Source organism: Sitodiplosis mosellana, unplaced genomic scaffold, assembly GCF_009176505.1.
Source record: "Sitodiplosis mosellana isolate CC-2019 unplaced genomic scaffold, AAFC_SMos_1.0 Smas_scaffold_5998, whole genome shotgun sequence".
NCBI lineage: Eukaryota > Metazoa > Arthropoda > Insecta > Diptera > Cecidomyiidae > Sitodiplosis > Sitodiplosis mosellana.
This window is the reverse complement of record NW_022601240.1, coordinates 1-23,436: the sequence shown is the minus strand read 5'-3', so window position 1 is coordinate 23,436 and position 23,436 is coordinate 1. Positions and strand designations below refer to the sequence as shown.

General features: G+C 36.9%; 5 protein-coding genes across 6 annotated transcripts; 2 read left to right on the top strand and 3 right to left on the bottom strand.

Annotated features, from left to right (window-relative positions):
* Positions 1–736: 736 nt before the first annotated feature.
* Positions 737–3,976, bottom strand: LOC129573181 (putative ankyrin repeat protein RF_0381). The gene is made up of 13 exons (XM_055453474.1): positions 3,788–3,976; positions 3,459–3,567; positions 3,299–3,329; positions 3,176–3,228; positions 2,804–2,902; positions 2,634–2,732; positions 2,435–2,533; positions 2,178–2,276; positions 1,818–1,916; positions 1,579–1,677; positions 1,385–1,483; positions 1,104–1,196; positions 737–970 (listed from the first exon to the last, which is right to left on the bottom strand). Exons 1-13 carry the CDS (start codon positions 3,839–3,841, stop codon positions 897–899), a joined length of 1,107 nt encoding a protein of 368 aa, XP_055309449.1. The 5' UTR covers positions 3,842–3,976; the 3' UTR covers positions 737–896.
* A 1,040-nt stretch (positions 3,977–5,016) lies between these two features.
* LOC129573180 (uncharacterized) lies at positions 5,017–7,775 on the bottom strand. Its single transcript, XM_055453473.1, has 2 exons — positions 7,654–7,775; positions 5,017–7,436 (listed from the first exon to the last, which is right to left on the bottom strand). The coding sequence occupies exon 2, from the start codon at positions 7,426–7,428 to the stop codon at positions 5,713–5,715; it is 1,716 nt and encodes a 571-aa protein (XP_055309448.1). The 5' UTR covers positions 7,429–7,436; positions 7,654–7,775; the 3' UTR covers positions 5,017–5,712.
* Positions 7,776–8,111: 336 nt separating this feature from the next.
* Positions 8,112–11,624, bottom strand: LOC129573182 (uncharacterized). Its single transcript, XM_055453475.1, has 6 exons — positions 11,072–11,624; positions 10,751–10,906; positions 10,162–10,591; positions 9,957–10,019; positions 9,256–9,708; positions 8,112–9,162 (listed from the first exon to the last, which is right to left on the bottom strand). The coding sequence occupies exons 1-6, from the start codon at positions 11,260–11,262 to the stop codon at positions 8,851–8,853; spliced, it is 1,605 nt and encodes a 534-aa protein (XP_055309450.1). The 5' UTR covers positions 11,263–11,624; the 3' UTR covers positions 8,112–8,850.
* A 588-nt stretch (positions 11,625–12,212) lies between these two features.
* On the top strand, positions 12,213–14,835 carry LOC129573186 (uncharacterized). Its single transcript, XM_055453484.1, has 2 exons — positions 12,213–13,035; positions 13,173–14,835. Exon 2 carries the CDS (start codon positions 13,187–13,189, stop codon positions 14,540–14,542), a length of 1,356 nt encoding a protein of 451 aa, XP_055309459.1. The 5' UTR covers positions 12,213–13,035; positions 13,173–13,186; the 3' UTR covers positions 14,543–14,835.
* A 458-nt stretch (positions 14,836–15,293) lies between these two features.
* On the top strand, positions 15,294–20,150 carry LOC129573185 (uncharacterized). Of its 2 annotated transcripts, none has more exons than XM_055453482.1 (4): positions 15,294–15,594; positions 17,420–17,880; positions 17,966–18,230; positions 18,300–20,150. In XM_055453482.1, exons 1-4 carry the CDS (start codon positions 15,363–15,365, stop codon positions 19,076–19,078), a joined length of 1,737 nt encoding a protein of 578 aa, XP_055309457.1. In that variant the 5' UTR covers positions 15,294–15,362; the 3' UTR covers positions 19,079–20,150. The 2 variants fall into 2 exon arrangements, with proteins under 2 accessions (XP_055309457.1, XP_055309456.1); XM_055453481.1 differs by having other exon boundaries at positions 15,406–16,017.
* Positions 20,151–23,436: the final 3,286 nt, after the last annotated feature.

Genomic DNA, 23,436 nt, shown 5'->3' with positions numbered 1-23,436 from the left:
TGAGAGTAACAATTTGTTACTAACAAATTAAGATTTTTCGGTTTGAATTTGTTCAAAAGAAGTTGAGCAAATGCAATTGAGCTTGAAAAAAAAAGCCAGTCAACGTTTGAAATTCAAATCGTTTAGTCATAGTCTGGAGTGCTTGTTCACAGATCACTCGACACTGGAATCCAAAATGTGTAGAGTGGTCATTCTATGACCATTCTACTCGAATCGAGTAACTTGAATATGATTCACGGTTCATAATAATTGTTATCGATCATTGTTATCGGACCACTCGTCAACGGACGGCAAAAATCTGTCTCATATCACGTCTAATTGAGTTAATTCTGTCTTATGCAACCTTTTTTATAACTCCATTAACAAAATCATTTTTCTGACTGAATAAATCGGTGGTTATCTTACGTCAGTCATAAACAACACATTCAAAATTTACGATTCTTAAATTGAGACAACTTTCTTTTTTTGCAAGTTCATTGAAGCGATTACTTTGTATGACATAAACATCATCAATCGGGGAAACCCACTCAATTTAGCACTTGATTTCAATCATTCTGTTGGTTTAATCAGCCAATTTGGCCAGTGACAATGTGTAGTAAACATCGACATTCACAACATACACTTAGTGCGTTTAGTCAATCCAAGTGTTGGGAACAATGCACGAATGTGTTGGTGTTGTTTTTCGATTCAAGTTCAAAATAGAGCGAAATTAGGAGCACAAACAAAACGGCTGCAATTCATCAAATTTAAATTTGTTTATTATTATTTTCGTTGTTTATGAGCTTCACTTTCTATATAATATGTTTGATATCGCAATATGCGGCTAAATTAGCGGAATATTTTGATTTAAGTCGATGATTTAATCCTATTGAATCACACACGTACGCAACGTAACATCAGCGCAATCCAAATGCCCATTTGGCACGTTTCTCTTCGGCTTCTTTGAAGATTGCCATCATTTTTGCATTTCCTGCAATAGAATCATCTTCAGTTAGAGTTAATTTTAGCAAATATATTGACGTAATTCATTCAAATTTGGATTTTTCCATCGAAGTTGTTTTTTGTTGGACTCTTTTTTTTTGGAATATTTCTCGGAATATCACCTTCGGCATGATCTCGTGGAGTGTCGCCTCTGTTATTTTTAGCATTTAGATGAGCACCACGTTCAATAAGACTTTTCGCTACCTCCGGTGAACCTGAAGAACAATTTTGAAATTGGAAATATCGTATTCAATGAATCGAAATCGTATTCAAGTTGAATTGTAAGTTGAAAGCATGCGCATTGCTCGTCAAAGTTCCAAATAGATCAAGTCTATTATATTTGAACGAAAATTTAAATTAAAAACGTGAATTAATTTGAAAAATGGACTTTGTTTGCAAATACCATACGAAGCAGCCACATGGAGAGGTGTGTCTTTCAAAATGTTTTCAGCGTTGACATCAGCTCCGTTTTCAATGAGAATTTTTGCGACATCGGGTGAACCTGAAAATTTGAAAATATAATGACATTTTCATATGAAAAATGTTAAATGGAAGAATGCCAAAAAATCAATTCAAAGGTTTAAATTCGTTGCTTACGTTGCTGTGCAGCTCTGTGTAAAGGGGAGAATCCTTGATGGTTTGTGATCCTAACCTGGGCTCCGTATTCTATCAGAAGCTTTACAGTGTCTACTTTACCTGTAATAGAAAAACCATTGTGGACAAAAATTTAACAATCTCTTTAATTTAAGCAATTTTCTCTGCGTGCTCTTCTGTTTGTACTTGTTACTAAAAATGGCATCATTTAAGAGTTATTCCGAAGCTTTCTCTATACTCACCATGGGAGGCCGCATAGTAAAGTGGTGTCTTTCCAAGATTATCTCGAACATTCACTTTGGCCCTTTTCTCAAGCAGAATTTGCAAAAAATCCGTCAAACCTGGCAAATTTATAAAGGAATCGTATTGATAGTATTAAATTGATGAAATAAAAAAGGTTAGGAAAACGACAAAAACAGACAAAAAAGCATGCTTTTTCTACAGGCAAGAAGAATAGACCAAAAACTATGGAATCTTAAGAAATGTTCATGAATGATGTTTAAAAATTAAAAAAAAAATGAACCAAAAATGTCGAATTTTAAGATAAAAATAATACAAATTCCAGACATTTTTCCTCTCCAGTGGACCAACTCGCTTCTTACCCCAGTAAGCAATCCAATGAAGTGGTGTGGCTTTTGTGGTGGTTTTGATATTAACGTCAGCACCCTTTTCCAAAAGTGCCTTGATGATATTAACTTTAACTGCAAGGGAAATGGATTATAAAAGATCAATACAAAATTTCTACCGTGAATATTATTATTTGAATTTCGTTTTTCAATCTATGGACCCTCATTATATTTTTGAAAGAGAGAAAAAGTGTGTGCAGGCAAAATTCAGGGGAATTTTTAAGGTTGTTTACAATTCTTAGCAGCCAAATAAAGAGGTGTCTCTCCAGCATAGTTTCTAGCATTCAAGTTGGCTCCATTTTCTATTAGAAATAGGGCAATATTTGGGTTACCTACATGAGAAGTGAAAAAAAAAAAAACAGATGAATTGATGAACTAAATTTGAAAGCAACACTTCTAAGGTTTAATAATAACTATTAAAACAGGACTGACTTGACTCAATAGCAGCATGAAGTGGTGTTGATCTGTTATTATTCGGAATGCTTAACTCTGCGCCATTTTCTGCCAACAATTTAACTATGATCATGTTACCTTGAATATAAATGATTCAATAAATAGAATTGTCTATACCGAGAATGGAATTAAATTGAATTGAGACATGCCATTTAATGCAGCGATATACATTGGAGTGTCTCCATCTTCATCTCTGATATCTAGGTCGACATCTCGATCGATAAGCTTTTTAACACCCGTTGAATTGCCTAAATGAAAGAATTGAGACGGAATTGTGTGATGCATAAAATGCACTGGAAATACAATCACTCGAAGAAAAGTGGCTTGATAAATGTGGCTTATAATTGAATATTTAAGTTGAAAATGTTGCTTTTTGGTTATCAGTTTCAAACTGACAGTTTGGCTTTCATTCCATTTTTGACACAAACTTTTAACATTATTTCCACTCAATTTTTGACTTCTTATTCCAAACAAAAATGTTAACGTAATTCATTTTATGCCAAATTACCTTCTACACTCACCGATATAAGCATAATGATGTAGTGTTGAATATAGTGTAGGAAGTGAGCTCACACTGTGATAAAAAAAAATTTGCAAAAAAGAAATTTTAGGATGAATTTTTAAAATGTTCAAGTTTTACTCACGGTATCGGATGATTGGCTGACGTCCGAAAACCTTAAAATATGGAAGAAAATTTTAAATTTTCTGCCATAATTTAGAACTGTGTTAAGAACTTTCAGCTTTAAATTTTCCCATATTCAAGTGTAAAATTCGAAGAAGCCACAAAAGTATCGATTGACTCACCTAAATTTGATCCAATCATATCTGCGCCGAATAGAATAGTCACCACAAGTAAAAATCTCATCTTGTTCTCTTTTGGAAACGTGCTTACAGCCGTACAACTTCCGAGTAACTGCGATAAGTACGAAGAGTGTGCTCCGTATTAATATGAGTTAATGAAATAAAGCGCCAGATTCTACATATGCGTTCGTCTTTCTCTGAAGGTCTTAATCAAACTCAATTGAATGTCTTGATTCAATTTCTACGTTTTATCCAAAGAAAGATAAAAGATGAAGAAGAAGAAACAAATGCAAACAGAACAATAAACAATCTAATATTCCCATAACACAAACCATAGCACAGCGAATACACAAGGCAGCTCGTGAATGGGCAGTTTGTGATTTCATCTCATTACATCCGGCGCACTGATTCGTTGAAAGTTAAATCATATCAAAAACGTGTGCTCTTATTTCGACGTCATTGATGTGTATGAAGATTGCTTCGACGCAATAAATCAAATACAACGGCCACCTTTCACTCTCAATGAATTTGTTTTCTTCTTTTTGAACAAAAAAAATTCCTCTGAAAAGTTGTTATGCAATTTATTTCAATGAAAGAAAATCAGAAATCTGGTTCAGAAACAAACTCAAAGAAAAACGTACGCTGAAAATTTATCCTCACACAGTCAATAGACGCCTCTCAATAGAGAGGCGACACATTGTTATGATCGCCGTTTTGTCTTTCTCTTGGATTGGAGATCTATATATTGATCTTGTGAGGTTAAATTCACATCTTTCCTGAGCAATTCCAATTACTTAACGTGATTCACGTCAAAAATTACAATGGAAAATCACTTGAATTGAATCAACCTTTCAGTGTCTGTACCTGAAGAAGAGGTTTCGATGAGCCCAGAACAGCTAATTTCTAAACAAAAAGCCAATAATAATCTCTTCTCATGCAAAAATCTTCGATTCTTCTTATTATTATAGTTTCGAGAAAAGGGGTTTATTCTTTTTAAAAAAAATGACTGTGTCTGACTTGACGACAATTGAGACTGAACCTGAGACCGAGCGTATCTAATGATAACTGAATTACGTTGCATAATATCTGCCGTTCGTATGCAATGATTTGATAAATTGAGAAATTATTTTACGTCAAAAGAGATTCAGTCACAGTGTGAAGTTCACATGCTTGAAACGTATTATGCTTTTAGACACAAACTACCGTCAATTAGGTTAAGGATTGAATATATTATTATCCGCATTGCTTTTCGCGTTATCTCCCAATTGGCTGCAGCTATTCTGATTTTGTGACTCACAAACCAAACCGAATCGTGAAAACTTTGAACATGTCCATGGCAAGCATTGGAATATTTGTAACAAAATCTAAGGTTTCAAGATGATTTCTCTGGATTGCAAGTTGCAAAGTCAAAATAGCTGCAGCTAATTGGGAAGTGACGCTTCAGAACAGTTAATAATATGTTACCTGATTCATCGGTTACAAGTAAGAATAACAGTGTAGCAACGACCGTGAAAATGAAACAGATTCTTTGATTGATATAAAAAAAAACATCGCCGAAAAGTTTAAGTTCTTATTATAATTCAATTTGTCTTTATCTTGTTTACAATTTATTTCGGTTTTTCATTTCACATTTTTTGAAAAAACATAAACTTGTTGACAAGTTAGCATTAATATTTTAATTATCGTCTTTTCTGTTCTTAAATTTCTAAATGTAAGCGGAAAATGACGAAAAAATATGATGATAATGACGTATGAATGACGAATTTGGCATGAAAAATTCAAGAATGTTTCAAATTATAGTTTTTGTTTCTATCAAACTAGTCAACATTTTATATCATTAAGGAGTTTTTTTTCTTTCTGGGAAATGTTCGAAAAAAACATTGAAATAACAAAAAGTAATTGGTTTTGACATTTTTTGCAGAAAAAAATCGCATATTCTGGCATCTTCATTCGAAAATGCAAAGTTTTCGTCTATGGTCTACTAAATCGTTTGAAATCTAACTGAATTTGCTTTGTTTTTACATTTTTTCCCCCTATGTCATTTATTGTATTTTTTTATTTCCTAATTCGCATTCTTTTTTTCTTCATTTTTTTTCATGTTTTATCAATTTAGTTTGTCTTGGTTTATTTTTTTGTTTTACTTCGTTAGTAACGATTTCTGATTTAATGAAAAATAGTTCAAAAATCTTATTCAATTCATGAAATTTCCTGAGTATGAATGTAATCAAAGTCCAATGTCAAATCGACGTTACCTAGGTCATTCGTCGTGCAATGCAAACGGGTGATTAGTGAGATCCGATTCGGCTCGTTTCACTTCAATTGCTGGAAGTTCAATGTTCACGTACTTCCATTTGATTTTCAGAAATGTGTCATCATCCAAAAAGACCTTCACTTTTATGACATCCCTCAATTTGATTCTGGTGTCGTTTATTTTGATCATCTTCAAATCCAAATCGCCTGTGACTTTGCGAATGAAAATTTTGCATATTTTCGGTGATTGTCGAACGATGGGCAAAATTTGATCATCAAACAGATCGGCTTTGATTGTTTGTATGTAGATGGTCTCAATATTGGCTATACCATGGAATAGATTGCCTTTGCTGGTCGGTTCAGCTTCAATCGGTTGACGAATGTAGATTGTGGTCAATTTATCCAACGAAGCCAGGGCCGTGGTGAATTCATCATTGATGATGACATCACAATCGAAGTAAATGCCATTCAAGCCGTTCAATGAGGCGATACCGTCGACATTTTGCGTGAGAATGCTTGCATCCACGAGACGTAATTTCAAGTTCTTGAATCGGCCCAATCGATGCAACTTGTTTAAAAATCCGACAAACAATTTCAAGTGCGATTTTTCATCGAGGCTCAATTCAATGTTCAGCTCATGCAAATCGATAACGCTGCTCTGGAATACAGTTTTATTCAACCAAACAATTGACATGGTGGTGGTGAAGCTCTTAATGTGACGATTCTTCTCAAAAAATGGTTTGAGCTGTTCGATTTTCGTCGGATTTTTCACCAATGCCAAATGCTCTAGCGTACGATATTTCTTTCGTAGCCAATCGTCATTGATCCCAATGTGCATACCTTCGTGTGCATAATTTCGAATCGATAAACGCCGCAATTTTTCGGTAAACTGTAGTATCAACTGGTACACGTCACCGTCAATTTTGCAACCGAGGAATTCAATTGAAGCGACTGTCTTCAGTTGGTCTCTTATGCGTGCTCCGAATCCGGTGGAAATCTTCTTGCGATGCGTCTTCTGACCGAATTGAATTTTGTTCAATGGATTTGCCATGGGATTTTCACAAATCTCAGCCAATAGTGTGAAGATTTGAATGTCAGCATCTTCGATAAATACATTGCGATAGTATGGGCCAAAACCATTCGTTGTGCTTGGTTTGAAGTATGACAGCGGCATGCGGATTTTCATCTTTTTCGCTGGGTATTTCAATTTGAAATGATCGGCCGTGACTTTATGCAGCTCTTTGCACGTTGCACCCACCGATTTTATGTCAGCCGATGGCAAAAAATTGAATATTTCATCCAAACAATCCGGCAGCAACGTTGCCAATGTGATGCGCGATTCATTTTCAGTGAAAGCGTCGGTTGAGCTTACATTTTTGGCAGCTTGCTCATCATATTGGTCGTCATGTTGGCCGTCTGGCTTGGCGCCATTTTGTGCATTCTTATCCTCATTTTGGCTCGCATCGTGGTTTTGATCATGCGTCGGATCGTAAATTGAGACATGTTTCGATTCCGATTCATTTTCATGTTGCACCCGTTCATGAATCGTCTCTGGAACCATCGCTTGATTCTGTGTATCCGATTGCTGATCACGTTCTTCCTTTTGCCTCTGCGTATTCGATGATCCGTTCGAATCCAATTCAATCGTTTCGTCATCTGTGTCGATGGAAATCGCTTCCAACGCGGCACTATCGTCAAATTTCGGACGCTTTGCTTTGCTCATGTTGAGACCTAATTGAGCCCATGAAATGAAGAGAAACATGAGTACGAAATGTATTGAAAACAAAAACACACAACGAATCCAGTGACATTTAGTTACAACGACAATTCGGCGAAATATGGCCGAGAAAAAACTACAAAGTGTACAGAACCATTTCCATGTCAGCTAAAAATGTAATTGATTTGCATTGAATTGACTTCACTTCATATTTTTCATACATTTTCTCACCTTTTACACGGTAATTTGTCTATCAACCCAGAAATATCGACGGAAACTCAATTTAATAGATTTTAATGCAAATTAGATGCGTGCATCAACAACATTCCACATGTTGCACTTGTGTTCTACAAGAAAGGGAGTTTGACAGATGATGTTTCGGCGCGAATGGTCGGCATGTCATGTGATTATTACTGACTGAGTCCGTTCAATGATGCCAATTGGAATCTCAATACCAAATTCAATTTTAAAGAGAATGTGATTGGAATTTGACAAATTTTGTCAAACGAATTCGTTGAAAATTCAGTAAATATGATTTTTGAATGAAAACAAATGGTTCCGATGATTTTTGGATATTTTTCTCATCACTTTTGTCTTCAATTTAAATCCGGATACTTTCAAATCTCTTACCGTTCGAATTGAATCATTGCACAATGTTCAAACATTCAAAAATGATAAAAACGTTCATGTTTCTGCCAAATTGCAGCTTTTTATGCCTTTATTATTGAAGAATGAATAAAAAATGTTGGAGAAAAATCTTACTTGCTAAAGAAATCTTACGTTTTTTTTGTTATAAAGATGCATTGGATTGAATGGAATTTCAAAATGCTAACAAATTGTTTGTATTGGAAGCAAAGTAAAAAATGAGTGTGCAATTAAATGCAATGAACATTCGAAAATCTCAACATCAGACAGAAAATGTCAATTGATGACAATTTCAAAGCATTCGTGCTTTCCGATTGATTGATATGTTTGAATGTTCAACTGGTTTCTTTGAATGACATTGAATGCTTATACTCATGCTTGTGCTTCACATTGAATATGACTGAAAATTGACCATTTTTTTGCGGAACAATGCGATTCTGATCTCATTTCTATTTGGATTGAATGCTTTTTGAATGTAACTTGAATGGAAATCGATTGTGAACCAAGGAGAAAACCTGAATTATGATCTTATAAGAAGATTGCCTATTCTACCATTTTTCTTTTGTATATATTTTCTTTGCCTTGCTTATTTCCTCAAGTGGAGCTATTCAAAAGCAGTATGCGTTATGAAGTGAAAATATTGATAAAAAATAATGAAAAGTGAACAAAAAAAAACTTCACATTGATGAAAAATGAACTAAAAAAAGTTGTGTGATCTGATCACAAAAGAGGCATTCTCTCTAGAGAAAAGCGTCAAATTATTGCATGGCTTGAGCTCGATGCTTATGCTTCACGTCGGAAGCTACGAATTGGGCCATTTGCTGTGTATCGATCGATCGAAATGGAACCATCAGTGGCCTTGTCTGTCAGTGCGATCAGTGCATTGAAACGGGTTGCGGGTGTTTCATAAACGTCCAAGTAACGTTGAATGTCAACTGGGTCACGATCATGTTCCATGACCATTTCGTCGATACGATTGTAGTAGTCCGACAAATTTGGTCGACCGCCAAGACGATCGATCCACTCGTATTTGTGCTCTTCCAGAGCTTGGCGAATCAATTCAGCCGGATCAAGTGTGTGTACCTCTGGAACCGTCTGAAATCGAATGAAAAATGCCATTTGCAATAAGAAGCAGAATTTTTGTGAACTTTGAGTTGAAAATGAATTCAATCGAAACAATTCACTTGCCTTGGTCTTGCGAGATGGCTTGCGAGATTTGCCCAATTTCTTCATGGCAGCAATCAAGCCGGGTGTAGCGCGTTCAACTGATTGACGTGCGGTTGGCAAGCCATTTTCATCCAGATCCGCCGGCTGAATGTTAGATGCACCTTCGGGAGCGTTAGCTCCTGTACCAGGATCATTTGCAACGGTGTTTTGCATTTGAACGTTTGACGCTTCAGCAGCTTTAGCATTCGGTGCTGTGGCATTTGGTGCATTTGTGGCTTCTTCGACGTTTGGATTTTCAATTTCAACGTCATATTCTGGAATGGGTGAGACCTGAGCCGTGTCACCGGGTGCGTTATCGTTGCGAGCTTCAACACCATTGCTCATGCCATTGGCATTGGTGAATGCGGAAATGATTGTAGCCAAAGCAACCATATCATTAAGCTGTTCCAATTCATCGTCTGGCGCAACTCGAGCCTATTGGAAGGGAAATTCAAATAAATTAAGGTTTTCATTAGAAATCTTGACACTTTTGTTCAATTTTGGAAGCCATCATCCAAAACAAATCAATATTTGGAAGTTTTAATTCTAAATCAAAATTTTCAATGCGGATTCCGCATTGCAGAACGAAACTTGAGATTCTTATTTGAAATCATATGTACCACTTGTGGCAAGTACTCAAAAAGTGACAATCTTTTTCGAACTCCGATTTCAAGTAAACTCACCGAAACGGATTCGTTATCAACGGCTTGATTCTGGCGAGGAAGACGACGACGGGCACGTCGCACCTATAATAATGAAAATTTAAAAATGAAATTGAAATATTCTTGGAATGAAAATGCAAAATGCTACCAATATTTCTTAAGAAAAGGCAAAACTGAGCGAAATTTACAGTCGAGTTGCATAAATTTTCTTTAGAATTTAACTCACCCGTCGATTGGGAACGTCATCGACTGGCACTGCATTCTGATTCGGTGCTTGCTGTGGCACTTGATTTATTGCGGCGGCTTCCGCTGAATTTTGTGCTTGATTTGCCGCTGATTGATTTCGAACTGATTGTGGTCCAAATTCATCTAGGGCCTCTTGGCGAAGAGCTGCTTGATCTTCGACACCAAAATCAGACATTGTCGACGGATTCACATCAGGGATATGCACTTCATCAATGTCAGCTTCTTGATACTGTGGGTTGATCTCCGGATCAACGTCGATATTCGGATTCTGATCGATGGATGGTTGGGCATCAGCTGGAATGATTTCATTTGTGCGGCGACTATCTGCCCGTTGCGGAACAATGTTCTTCTTGGGTTTTTGCGTTGGCGCAAGATTTTCAGGCGTCGGTACTGACGATTGACGGTTTGCACTGAACAAAACGATGGAAAAAAAAATTGTTGAAAATTCATTTTGAGCGACACTTCCGCGGTTCACAAGGAACTGCAGGCAAAAAAACTAGGAGAAAACAAATCCGATGCCAAATTTTATATGAAAGCATGTGTACTTTGTTCCAACAATTGAATCTCACCGATCTTGAATTTCCATCCCCATCCAATAGTAATGGTTTTTCATCGCGTAATACTCCTGCAAACCCTTGTGTATCACCAGCATCTGATTCGCAAAATTGAAGTTCACTTGACCAGCAGCATTCTTCAGTTTGAATGGAAGTTGGGCTTCTGATGAACTTGAAGCGAAAATAGTACCGAAAAACCATTAAAATACGTCGATCATCCATAAAAATAGCACAATTGCGCGACTCACAACTGCATACATTCAGTTGTGAGGCAAAATCGAAGCATTTTCATACCGAATCGCTTTTATCGCCAAATGCAAACATGAAAATACTTACTCGAACAAATTGATTGGGAAATGCATGTAGCCGGGGAATACATAGCTGTCACCACGCATGCGACACAATCCAGCATTGTACAAATGTTTGCCGACCATGGCACCCGTCCAATTTTGCTCGAAATCAGGTTTCATCAAGCGACCTTCGCGCAATTTTTGCACTGTTGTCTCGTAATCCATTTTCGATGACATTTTGTACGTGAGTTATTTGCTTTTTTGCACCAAGAAATGACAATTTGTATGACTTCACCTTTTTTCTTAGTATGACTTGACCGAATTACACGTCGTTGGTTTTCCGAACCGAATCGAGCTACTGCTACTCTGCGACTGACTGTCTTGTCGAATTGCTGCCGCTCACACGAGTGAAGTGTTCGGTTCTAAAACCGACGCTCTTTGGCATCAACTTTTTTCCTCTTAGCCAAAAACTCCTGACGATTGCATTTTTTCGTCTTACGACAGACAAAAACAGGAAACAATACCAAAACAATGATCGGATTTGAGAGAATAATGTCCGCATTGTCACGATTTTGCTCACTCCGTTTGTCGACTGAAGAAAAGTGCCAGCTCAGCCGATTTGACATAAGCAACTTCGTTTGTTTCGTGTCAATGAAGACCGCGTGATTATTTTGCACACATAAGCAGATTGATTGTTCCACACATTGCTCAGGTTTTTATGAATTTTACAAGCATCGATTCATATTGAAATTTTTTTTTCTTCCGATTTTCCAATTAGAAAATGTCCAACTTAAATCCAATAAATTTATTGGAAATTTTTCTTCTACAAATCTCAATGTTTTCACCTCCACAAATTACAAAATTGTGACGATGAATGATGTTACCTTGAACATCATTGAACGCATTCAATCACACTCTACATTGTAGAGTCTACAATCACACCATGTGCCAAATGTTTTTCGTCGATATTTTGGATGTAATAGAAAAATTATCCTCCAACAGGTGAGTTTGAGTAGAAAAATTGTGAAATCAACGCAATTTTGAGGGATAACAATTACATTTTTCGTTGACATAGAACGATCGTGAATTTTTTTCCTCTCCTTCTTTTTCGGAGAATTGTTGTTGGTGTGACTGAATGCCACTTGACTTTTTGTGACTTTGCTTTGAATTTGTTGTATCCCGGCGAATTGAATGCTTTTTTTTCTTTCGTGTGTGTCTTCATTTTGTGTCATTGATTCGATTAGGATTCAGAATGAACAAGACACAGTGTTGGAAACCGAACAATAGCGCAGATGTAGAAGCGATTCTCATCGATGGCGACACAAATCACAAGTTAAGTGAGATGGATGTGAAAGAGAGACAGAGATGAGAGAAAGACCGCATGGAGCAAGATGTAGTTGACATAACTAGAAGTCAAGAGACGAAACGAGAGACAGTTCTGGGAGCGGCCGGCGGCAATGTGTGGAACAATCAATCTGCCTATGTGTGCAAAATATTTACACGGTCTTCATTGACACGAAACAAACGAAGTTGCTTATGTCAAATTGGCTGAACTGGCATTTTTCTTCAGTCGACAAACAGAGTGTTGTATCCATGAATCGAATGCAGTTGTGAGCACAATCATGTCAATACGGACATTGTTCAGTGAATTGCAATCATTGTTCTCTCAAATCCGATCATTGTTTTGGCATTGTTTCCTGTTTTTACCTGTTGTAAGACGAAAAAATGCAATCGACAGGAGTTTGTGGCTAAGAGGAAAAAAGTTGATCGCAAAGAGCGTCGGTTTTAGAACCGAACACTTCACTCGTGTGAGCGGCAGTAATTCGACAAGACAGTCATCAATCACAGAATAGCAATAGCCGTCGAAAAGCAAACAGAAAGAGAAATTCTCTTGAACTCTCGACTGTGGAAGGGTTACTTGGCCGAATGGAAAAAGTTGTTTTTCAACACATTTTTCCTTGAATAAAACTGAAGAGCAGTTCACAAAATTGGAGAGGATTTTCGATCGAGGTAAAAACAATTCAAACACAATTTTGCATTCTGTTCGTTTTAATTGTTAAGTAAAATCAGAAAATCTACCCAAAAATTCCAAGTACCGATTGAAAAATTATCCAAAAAAAATTGTCAATTTCTTCCGATCTCCATAGAAAACATCAAAACAATGTCTGGTCAAGTATCTGAGCTCATTCTGCCAGAGGTATCTGTGGAATCACCATCAACCTCGATCGCATCACATTCGACAACGTCAGATCGCAAGCGACCGCGTGAAAGTGACTCGGATTTTCTGCCAAATGCCAAGAAAGCCATCGATTCCGAGCCGAGTGCGACACAGTTCACCGATTTGAACATCGATTGCCTGGCGTATGTGTTCGACCGACTTGAACTCATCGATTTGTTCAATGTGGCCAATGTGACGGCAGACATCAAGACAGCAGCTAAATTGGTGTATTCAAAGCGATACTCAAAGCACCTGCTCAAAATCAGCGGAATGAACAAGCCATTGGCGATTGATCTCAATGATTCGATTATTTCCATCAGTTCGGTGCCAATTTGCACAACATTCCTGGATGCATTTGGTGATTCGGTGAAAAAGTTGCAGCTAGAATACATCACCAATAAACAACTGACGGACGATTGGATGGGAGTGCGGAAATTGATCCACGAGAAGTGTGCTAAACACGTGATTGAATTGAAATTGGTAAATTGCGAAGAGGAAATGTTTGCTGGCGTTCAAAGTGCTATGGAAAATGTGAAAAGCCTGCGAATCAGTTGCAGCCATCTGGGCAAATGCGTCGAATTGGACAAATGGTTTCCGGTCATCGAGCAACTAGAGTTGATGCACAACGATGGTTGTGTTCAAATTCAAAGCTACTTCCCCTATCTGTGTTATTTGGCGATGGACATGTGCCTGACAACGGTGGACATTGAAACGATGCTCAAATCAGCACCACAGCTACACACATTGCGCTTGTGGGGCGGTATCGATGCAAGCCTACTGCAATTCATCAGTGAGAATCTGCCAAATTTGAAGGATTTGCGATTGAATGGCTTTCATTTGGTGACGGAACAAGATGAGATCATACGGTTCAAGAGTATTGAAACGCTGCAAATCTTCACCGGATTTTTGGGCGAATTGCCAGACGATATACCATTCGAATTCGAGCGACTCAAGGAACTCCGATTGGTCGCCGATTCACTTGGAGACGATTGGATTGACTTTGCATTGCGACAAACTCAACTGGAAAAGCTACAGCTTGACACGTTTTGGAAACCAGAAATTGTCGACGGTCATTTGGTCGAACTGGCCACCACACTCACTCAGCTCAAGGAAGTGGATGTTGTCGCTGATGTGACGGCTGAAGGCTTGACGCGTTTTTTGGTGCAACACAAATTGTTGCAGAAGATTCGCATCACGAAATACGACGAGATTCAGTACGATGCTCTGACCAAAGCAGCCGGCACGAAGTGGCACTTGACCCATGAAGAACGATCCATGACCTTTGAACGGAAAAATTGAAGCCATGAAGCAAATCAAGACGTTCAAAGCGATGGAAGTTTCGATTAAAATTTGACGATCATTTTTCAATTCAGTTAATTTTGAATTTGATCCAAGTTTTTTTCAATTTTCTATGAATTTTTAGTCATTTTGAAAAGATTTTTGGAAGTCAGTTCCATTTAGATTTTAACAGAATGACTTATCATGGTTTGATTGCGTTAAAATTGTCCTAAAATGCATAAAAATCATATCATTGTTCAATCATTATATTTTTTTGTTTCGAACTCATTAAAAAAGACTTCGTTATGCGTGTGTTTCAATAACAACATCGGTCTGATTTGCCTCTTATTTCATCGAATACGCAAAAAGTGAAACAATGACTCGAGAACACGGTAAGAAGAAGTCTACTTCTCATGCTACAACAACACCACCATTGTGTGGATTTTATGAAATTCCTTCGAACGGAACTCTTTTTCTTCTTTTGAGTCGAGCCGGCAATAACAAAACAGTGCAAATGGTATTAGCGGTTCATATTCCGGTAAAGCGCGCACAATGCAATGTTCATGTTTCGTTTGGAGTGCGTATTCACAAACAAATCACATATACACCACCACACTCTCGATATCGGCTATCCAAGCAATAGGCAATCACATGTTTCTGACTCACACTCTCGTCTACTCAGGCAAGTATAAGAGGAATGAAGAAAAAAACGAGAGTCTCAAAGTGTTTGTGTGTGCGCTTCGGACTCTGCAGATACATGTGTGTTGAGTACATTGCACAGTAGGCGGTCTGTAAAGCGGCTACGCACACACAATCATTACATCTTTTTCTACGTCGGTGAATGTGCTCCTTTCATTGTATTGCATCACTTGATCGAGCGACACTTCTGTCATTGTCAAAATCATTCCGTTCAGCAGCCGACCGACGAACACGAACTAATTTACGCTTCAAAACATTTTCAATTATCCACGTGCCAAGCATTACTCGTTTTGTTTTGTCGGTAATTGTTTACAATCGAAAAAAATTGTGTCTGTGCTGCAAAAAAAAAAAAACGCTCGAAAAATCCCAACGATGTAAGTTTTGCTATGCATTTCATAAGGTTTTGTTGTGAATCGAAAGTGTCAACTCTTCAGAATTTTTTGCTGAAGAAAAAAGTCAACAAGGAAGTGATTTTCCGATCAATTTTTTTTTTTCGATAGTGGAAACAAAATGTGCACATTTTGATAAATTGTTAATTTTTTGTTGTTCGGAAAGCAGTTTTTAAACCGATATTTTTTCAACAAAATTTTTGATATTCAACAAAGCGCATTGTTTTTGCATAAGAATTCGTCGTTTTGCACACGACAATAAAACGACATGAACTAAAGTCATTGAATACACAGTGTGTTTGTGAAAGTGTGAACCGACACAGGCCGTTTGTTTCTGTGCAACAGATGTGCGATAAGAGAGAGGCTCTGTTAGCGGGAATCATTAATATATTCCATTTGTGTACTCTGGTGACGTTTGCCTATTTCGTTCACATTGTGCATATTTTTTACTGCTCATAAAATATTTATTGTGTGTTATTTTTTGTTGATTTATTTGTTCCGAGACGAATTTATCTATATCTGTTTTTCGACTTTTGTAAATAGGTTCAAATTGAATCAGTTCTTTCTTATGAATTCCACACGTTCTTCTTCATCCAATTCACAATTATTTGTTTATTTTTTTTCACACTGCAAAACATTGGTGCTGATTCCAAACTTCGGAATGAAAGAAATTAACTCAAAGTCAAGAAAGAAAGGGAGAGTTTGTGATTTCTTATGTGTTTTGGAAAATTTTCAAAAAAACTCAAAGAATACTATGTTTTATCCCTGACGAAGAATGATTTCATTGTGGAATTTATCCCTGTAAAAATATCCGAACAAATTCTTTTTTGCAAAATTGTCTACATTTTATTTCACGAATTCTACTGCACAGTGTATGTAGCGTACAAAGTGAACAATGAACCTACGTATTTACATCTGCCACCTTTGAGCTCGTGATTGACTCTGACAATCGTGAGCCAATAATTTGCTGCAAATTTAAAATTACACGCTAATTGCCATCTATTTCAATTATATTAACCATAAATGGCATTTTTAATGCCTCCGTCAAGAATGTTATGCCAATGGAGTTTTTATTGGATAAAATGTCTGATTTCCTGAAATAAATATATTTGATGGAAAGAGGCAAGAAATTTCTTTCTGATTGGAAATGCCACCAAAATATTCACTCAAAAATCCAATGAAGAGTCCGATGAAAGTTCAATCGGAAATTCAATATTAATAAATTGTAATGCAAGCTAAGTGAACTAACAAAGTTTTCGTATTTTTCTTTATTATTAACGTAATGTGATCAATTGAGTTGACAGAATCGAATTTTTGTGCTGAAAATTCTCTTTTCTCGTATATTTCTTCACTAGCTAAATCTGTTAACTAGCAGCATTGCATGCTCAATTTTTGTTCAAAGCAGACGTTGTTTATTATTTTTCAGAACGGTTTGTTCCTAGCCTTAGATTTTTATGTGTTTTGGTGCTACAAATCCTCTTTGCTCTAACGGTAATGGGAAATCCCCGTAATTAGCAATTTATAACAGACCATTCGTACGAATAAATGAGTCGTCTTGTTTTTATTTTCCCTTGGATCAAAGGTCGAACAAGCGATTTTTCGATCAAAGGTCGAGCAAAGAATATCAACATTGACAAAATGTTCATTACGTTGAATTCTATGCCCAAAAGTAGAAATGCTTCAAATCAAGTTAGCACTTCGTCGCATAGTTCTCACCAGGGCTTGCGAATTGAGCTCCGAATTAAGAAAAACCAAAAGACAAACCAAAATTTCAAATGAATGATAATTTTTTTTCTCTTCCAAATTTCAGATGAGATAAGAGAATTAACGGGAAAAATGGATAATTCAACGGAGGAATCTGCTTCACCGGCAAAAAAACAACGAGTTTTGTCGCCAGTCAAATCTGAGCCATCACCAGTGAAAACTGAACCGGGCGCTGATGAAAAATCTGCCGACAAAAATGCTGACCATTCATCTGTTGCTGACTCATCCAACACATCCATCGTTACACCCGACCAAAGTGCTGAGCACAACAATGAAATTGCCACTACTGCTTCATCTCCTGTAAAAAATGGTACGAAAATCACCGATTTGGACGAAAAATGCTTGGCCGAACTCATGAAGCGTCTTGACTTCTCCGATTTGCTGAACGTTGCGAATTCGACGAAAAAGTTATGCGCTGGCGCTTGTGTGGTGTACAGCCAACGGTATGCTGACAAATTTGTGAAGTACAATGGCGATGCAATCAGCACGAAAGTCCTAGAAATTGATGTAACGATTCATTTTCATTGATTCCATCACTTTGTCATTATTTCTCATTAATTTCATTTCATTTCTTTTGTGATTTTCTTTCTAGGTAACCGACACCACAATCGAAATCAACGACGCTCGATCGTGTTTGAAGATGTTGCGCGGTTTTGGCACTCACATAACAAGGCTGAGGCTGAATTTCAACGGAATCGGACCGCGACGAAGCCATGCGATCTCTCAAGCTGTCACAGAATATTGTCCGAAAACGTTGGTCGAACTCGAATGGCTGGTGTGCCCGAAGAACGCAATGGAAAATTCCACCGAAAAGTTCACAAAATTGGAAAGTCTACGCATCGTCTCTGGTTACTTGGGTATGGAAATGTCTTGTTTGAGTAGTTGTATGTTAGAAAGCAATTAAAAATGCAATTTTCTGTTTTTAGGCGAAAAAATGACCTTGTTCACATTTTTCTTCCCGAATCTACGGCGTCTCGAGTTGACCAACGTTGAAGTCAGCGATCGGAAAAGCATTGAGCGAACTCTACACAGCGTAGTTCATCTGAAAGTCAACATTGAAAAGCGCAAAGGAATGGATTTCCTAAAGTCGAACGTGAAAGCTGCCCTGAACCTCAATCCACAACTGACTAGCTTCAGCATTGGCGCGAACTGTGACGTCAAACTGCTTGATTACATCAGCGATCAATTGCCAAAACTCGAAACATTCGAAATTTTGAATCCACGGAAAAAGTTTTTCGACACCACAGAAGACCGTGTGTGCTTCCGAACGGTGAAAAATTTCTCGCTGGACATCGCCGAGTGCAAGGATTCGTTCTCAAACATCCCGTTCAGATTCACACAGCTGAAACGGTTCAAGCTGAACGCTTGCTATCGACATCGCGACGAATGGATCGATTTTGCTGCGCAAAATCCACGAATCACACATTTGCATCTGTTGAACTTTCACTGGTTCTACGTGCTGAACAAGGAGCAACTGATCAAAATCTCACAATCGCTACCGAGGCTCACTGATTTTGTTTTGGATTGGCGCGTTTTTTCAACGGAAGCCGTGGCACAATTTGTGGAACAGTGCGATAAACTCAAGAAAATGCGATTGTCGATGCGCACACGACCTGAACGAGCGGCAATTTATGCGGAAATCGGCCAAGGATGGGACATTGACATTGATGAACATTTCATGACCATGGAACGAAACAACAATTAGTTTAAGAGATAATGTAGATTAAGACCGTCTCACATGGACATTGACTATAGTCGACATCGATAAAGAGCGGCAACGCTATTACAGCATTCTCTGATAGGAAATAAGTCATTCTTTAATAGGAATGATAGATCGGCTGTAAATGGCTTATTGAGCCAACAAAGCAGGCATTCATTGATCTTACCAAAAAGTTTATTTTCTGTGTATCGGAAAAGAGGAAAGCGGGAATTTCATATGATTTTCATTGGATACTAGAAAATTTGGAAATTTTACGCGGTTTTCATCAATTTCTAAAAATTGTGATCATTTGTTTCCGTCAAATTTTACAATTCACAATTTCCAAAGACATTCGGATTATGTTAATTGACAAGTTATTTAAGACTAAAAATCTCTCTTCAGTTTGAGTTTAGCCGCAATATAGATTGATTTTTTTGCAATATTTGGTGGGATTTTTCCTAATTTCGTGAAAGAAAGAAACCTCATACAAATATTTACTCAACAAATTCGAATCATTCGAATCGAATGGTTCAATCATTTTCAAAAATATGTGAAATTTCTGAGAAAAAAAATGAAAAATGGGGAAAAAATGCAACCGAATGAATTCAATGGAATTCGGACTTTATTTTTTGAGCAAAAACGGATTCAATACCGTACCAAAAAATTGTAGTTACAAATCAAGTTATTCAACTAAATTTAGCTAGATTTAGACATCATGATATTAATTGCAATAAAAAATATTTTTAGCACTACATGGAATGTAGTATACATGGAATATAGGCTATTGGAATTGTTTTATTTTTTCACGAGAAAATTTTAAGACTCTTTAGGCCACTTTTTTGGACCGAAAATTAATTCTTTTTTCTATCCAAAGTTCTAATTTGAAATGAAGCAATTACGCCTAATTAAAAAAATTACGTATATAACGTAAAAAATTGTTTTTTATTATTTTTGTTTTCTTTAAATAAGAAAGTGCCAAAAATTGCAATAAATTTTCATGCAATTTATGAATCCAAGTATTTTTCAAAGAAATTTTTATATTTTTGATGTGAATAAAATAAGATTGTTTAAATGAAAATGATGTTTTTTTCTGCATAAATCAAATTCATGGAACTTCAGCTCAGTTTTTAATTGAAAATTCTATCATCAGAGAACTTACCATTATATTAGAATTTAAAAATATTTTGGACATTGATGTAATGTGATTTTTTAACGAATGAACCATTTTGTATCAAAGTATTTTCTTGTACAGTTATTTTAATGTGTCAAAATTGAAAGTTTGGCATAAACCTAACGTGAGAGCTGAAAATAGCTGAATTGGACCCGAATTTCAAGACTCAACCAATGATGAATTCATTGTGTTTTCTCGATGTGTTTATGAATTCATATGTGAAATTTGATACCAATGAAGGAATTTAATATTTTTAGTGCATAAAGTGGGCGAAATAACGCATAAACAATTTGATGTCCGTGAACATCAATATTGGTGACAAGCAAGCTTCACTTTTTTTCCACTACGAAGTACACCGGCGCTGTGTGTACGAAAAATCGTTTGTATGGTTCATGTCGCGTGGATGGGTTCAACTACATTCGTCCCCTACTAAAATCTGAAATCCATCTGTAGAATCGTTCAATTTTTTGTTACTACCGTGTAATGAAGGTGATGAAGGAATGAGCCTAAACATCTGGTATTTTCGATGTGATACATTTGATGTGAAAGGCAATATTATACACACGCGTACAGGTGGATTTGTAATTCCATCAATTGTTTGAACAATTTTTAATGAAATTGTAACTATACGTGGATTAAATTCTACGTTACTGTAGAACCGCACTTGAAAAGTACATAAGATGCGTTCGATTCGTCTATCCATCAAACAGTTCGTCAATTCTCTTCAATTGATACGTTCACAGTAAACTATTATTATATTAGTTCGAAGCTAAAAAATATGCTGAGTCGAAGATCTTTCACACTGCTGCTCATTGGTTTGGCGGTATCCGGGGTGAGTTGGCAGTTTCAGTCATTTTTTTCACTTGCAAATTTTGAATCGAATTTTTCAGTCGACTAATTTCGTTGGAAAAATCTTCCATTCCAAGAACGATGTGACATCGTCGATGTCCATCGGGAACTTTTTTTTCGAATGAAAAACAGTCGAAAACAATTCCTACTTCATCCATTTTTCCCATTCCAATTGTATCACTTTGTTCTATTTCCACAGTTCTTAATCGGGGATGTGAGTGGAGCACCATCTGGAAGGGACGGTAAGACTGAAGCTCTATTTCTTTATCCAGTTTTCACTCTCATTATACGAAGTACCTTTTGATGTATGGAGTATATGAAATAAATAGACATTTACTTCAATCCAATACGGTGATGCCGTACATCAGATTTCACTGATGTTACACATACGCAACGAATGTATAATATTATTGCCTCATCACAGCCGGCGACAGCAGGCGCGAGTGACGAAAGCACCTCTGTGCTGAAAGTCGAACTCGCCTATATATACACGCAATTTCGAACTTTTTTCCTAAGAGGCCATCTGGTATGAATGAAGTATCGCTAGAAAGCCCCTGGCTCATATGCCCAGAAAATGCATTCAAACTTGGGAATCGACCAACCGCCTCCATAGAAATAGCCACTTGAAAATTATGTACAATTATCAGTTTTTCCCATTTACCGGGTGTTGAAGGCCCGTTCAACTTGAATCATGTTTTTTCTGAGTCTACTCGTCGAGACCTTTCCAACAAGCCCAAGAACGTTGAAATCGGACCATCCGTTCATGAGTTATGGCCATTTGAAAATTTTCTTTGGCGTCTCCACCAATTATTTTAAGATAATATTTTTTCTGTCCGTCCGTCTGTCCGTACTTTTTGTCCGATCTTTTTCAAACTTTCAGGCATTGAACTATATCAAAAACTAAGACTTTTTTGTTCCGCCACTTTTTGATTTGGCCGCCATCTTGGCCTTGGCCGGCCTTTGAAAATTCAAAATATGGCCTTCTTTCCAATGATCACTGTGCCTAACCCAGTCAACCGATTTCAAACTTTTGGGTATCGTTGGAAAGGTCTTGAGGCCAGCTATCAAATGACATCTATTTTGATTTGAAAAAATTGAGTTGGCATGATCTTATGGGCTGAAAACCCAAAAAATGGTCACCTGGCCTTGCACAAATCGGCCATTTTCTCAAAAACGGCGCCGACGATTTTTTTAAAAACTCTCTGGAATTTAGCCCCAAGTTAGAGCTAAAATTTGACATATAGCTTATATCTGGCAAAACTCTGTGTTTTGAGATATAGCCATTAGAAGTTGGAAAAAACATGAAAAATCGACAAAAATCGACTAAAACTCATTTTTGTTGCCGTAAATAAGGGCAAAATCAAAACCAAAGTGATTTTGCGTTCAGATAAATAAAATTCCTTCAGATACCAGTCCTTCACTAAGTCTTTTTATTCCACGCAATCAACAAAAAACACAAAAATCACTTTTCATGAAAAAATCAAAATCAAAAAAATTCATCATGAAAAAACTAAACATGTGATAGTTTCTTAGTATAAAAGCGATATGTAATTTCATCAAAATAAAATGTAATTTCGTCTGTCTGTCCAAAAACCAAATTTTATTTAACGAAAAAAAAAATTTAAATTTTTTTTCCTCCGGTGTGCGACTCGAACTCGAGTCCACACGCTCATGAGTCTGCTTTCGCGCTGATTTTGCTTTATTCAAAAAGGCGACAATGCTGGTTTTTAACATAGGGAAAGTGCCACAATACATTTCAAATGTAAGTCATTTGACACATAGCAGTCAATGCCATCTCAATTCCAACTCATTGAATCATTGTATTTTTCGGCAACTTTTTTCAAACGTGTATGGCTTTACTAGAATATAATCAACTTTACAGTGACGCTAACAGCTTCTCTGTGGGCCGGTACTACGCGTTAGCCAAAACTTATTGATGTTTTGCAATGGTTACTCGATGCATTTGCCAAAATACTATGATTTTTGTACTCTCTTCTACGATATGTGTGCACGTGCAGAGAAGCTGCTAGTGTCGTTGTAAAGTTGATTATATTCAACTCAAGCCACACACGATTTTAAAAAAGTTGATCGAAATATTCGATGATTCAATAAGTTGGTTTAGAGATGTCATTGGCTGTCTTTTGGTATTCCGGCAATATATTTATGGTTTTTAACTACAACATTTCATGTTTTATTTTCTTTGGCTCAATACACACCACTTTGTGTTTGTTTAGTGTTAGTTGGTTTTGTTGAAAAAAAAATTTCGGGTACAAAACAACTGATATCAAATAAAAAAAACTTCTTTCGAAGTAATTCCTCGTGACGAAAGCGAACATAAAACAGC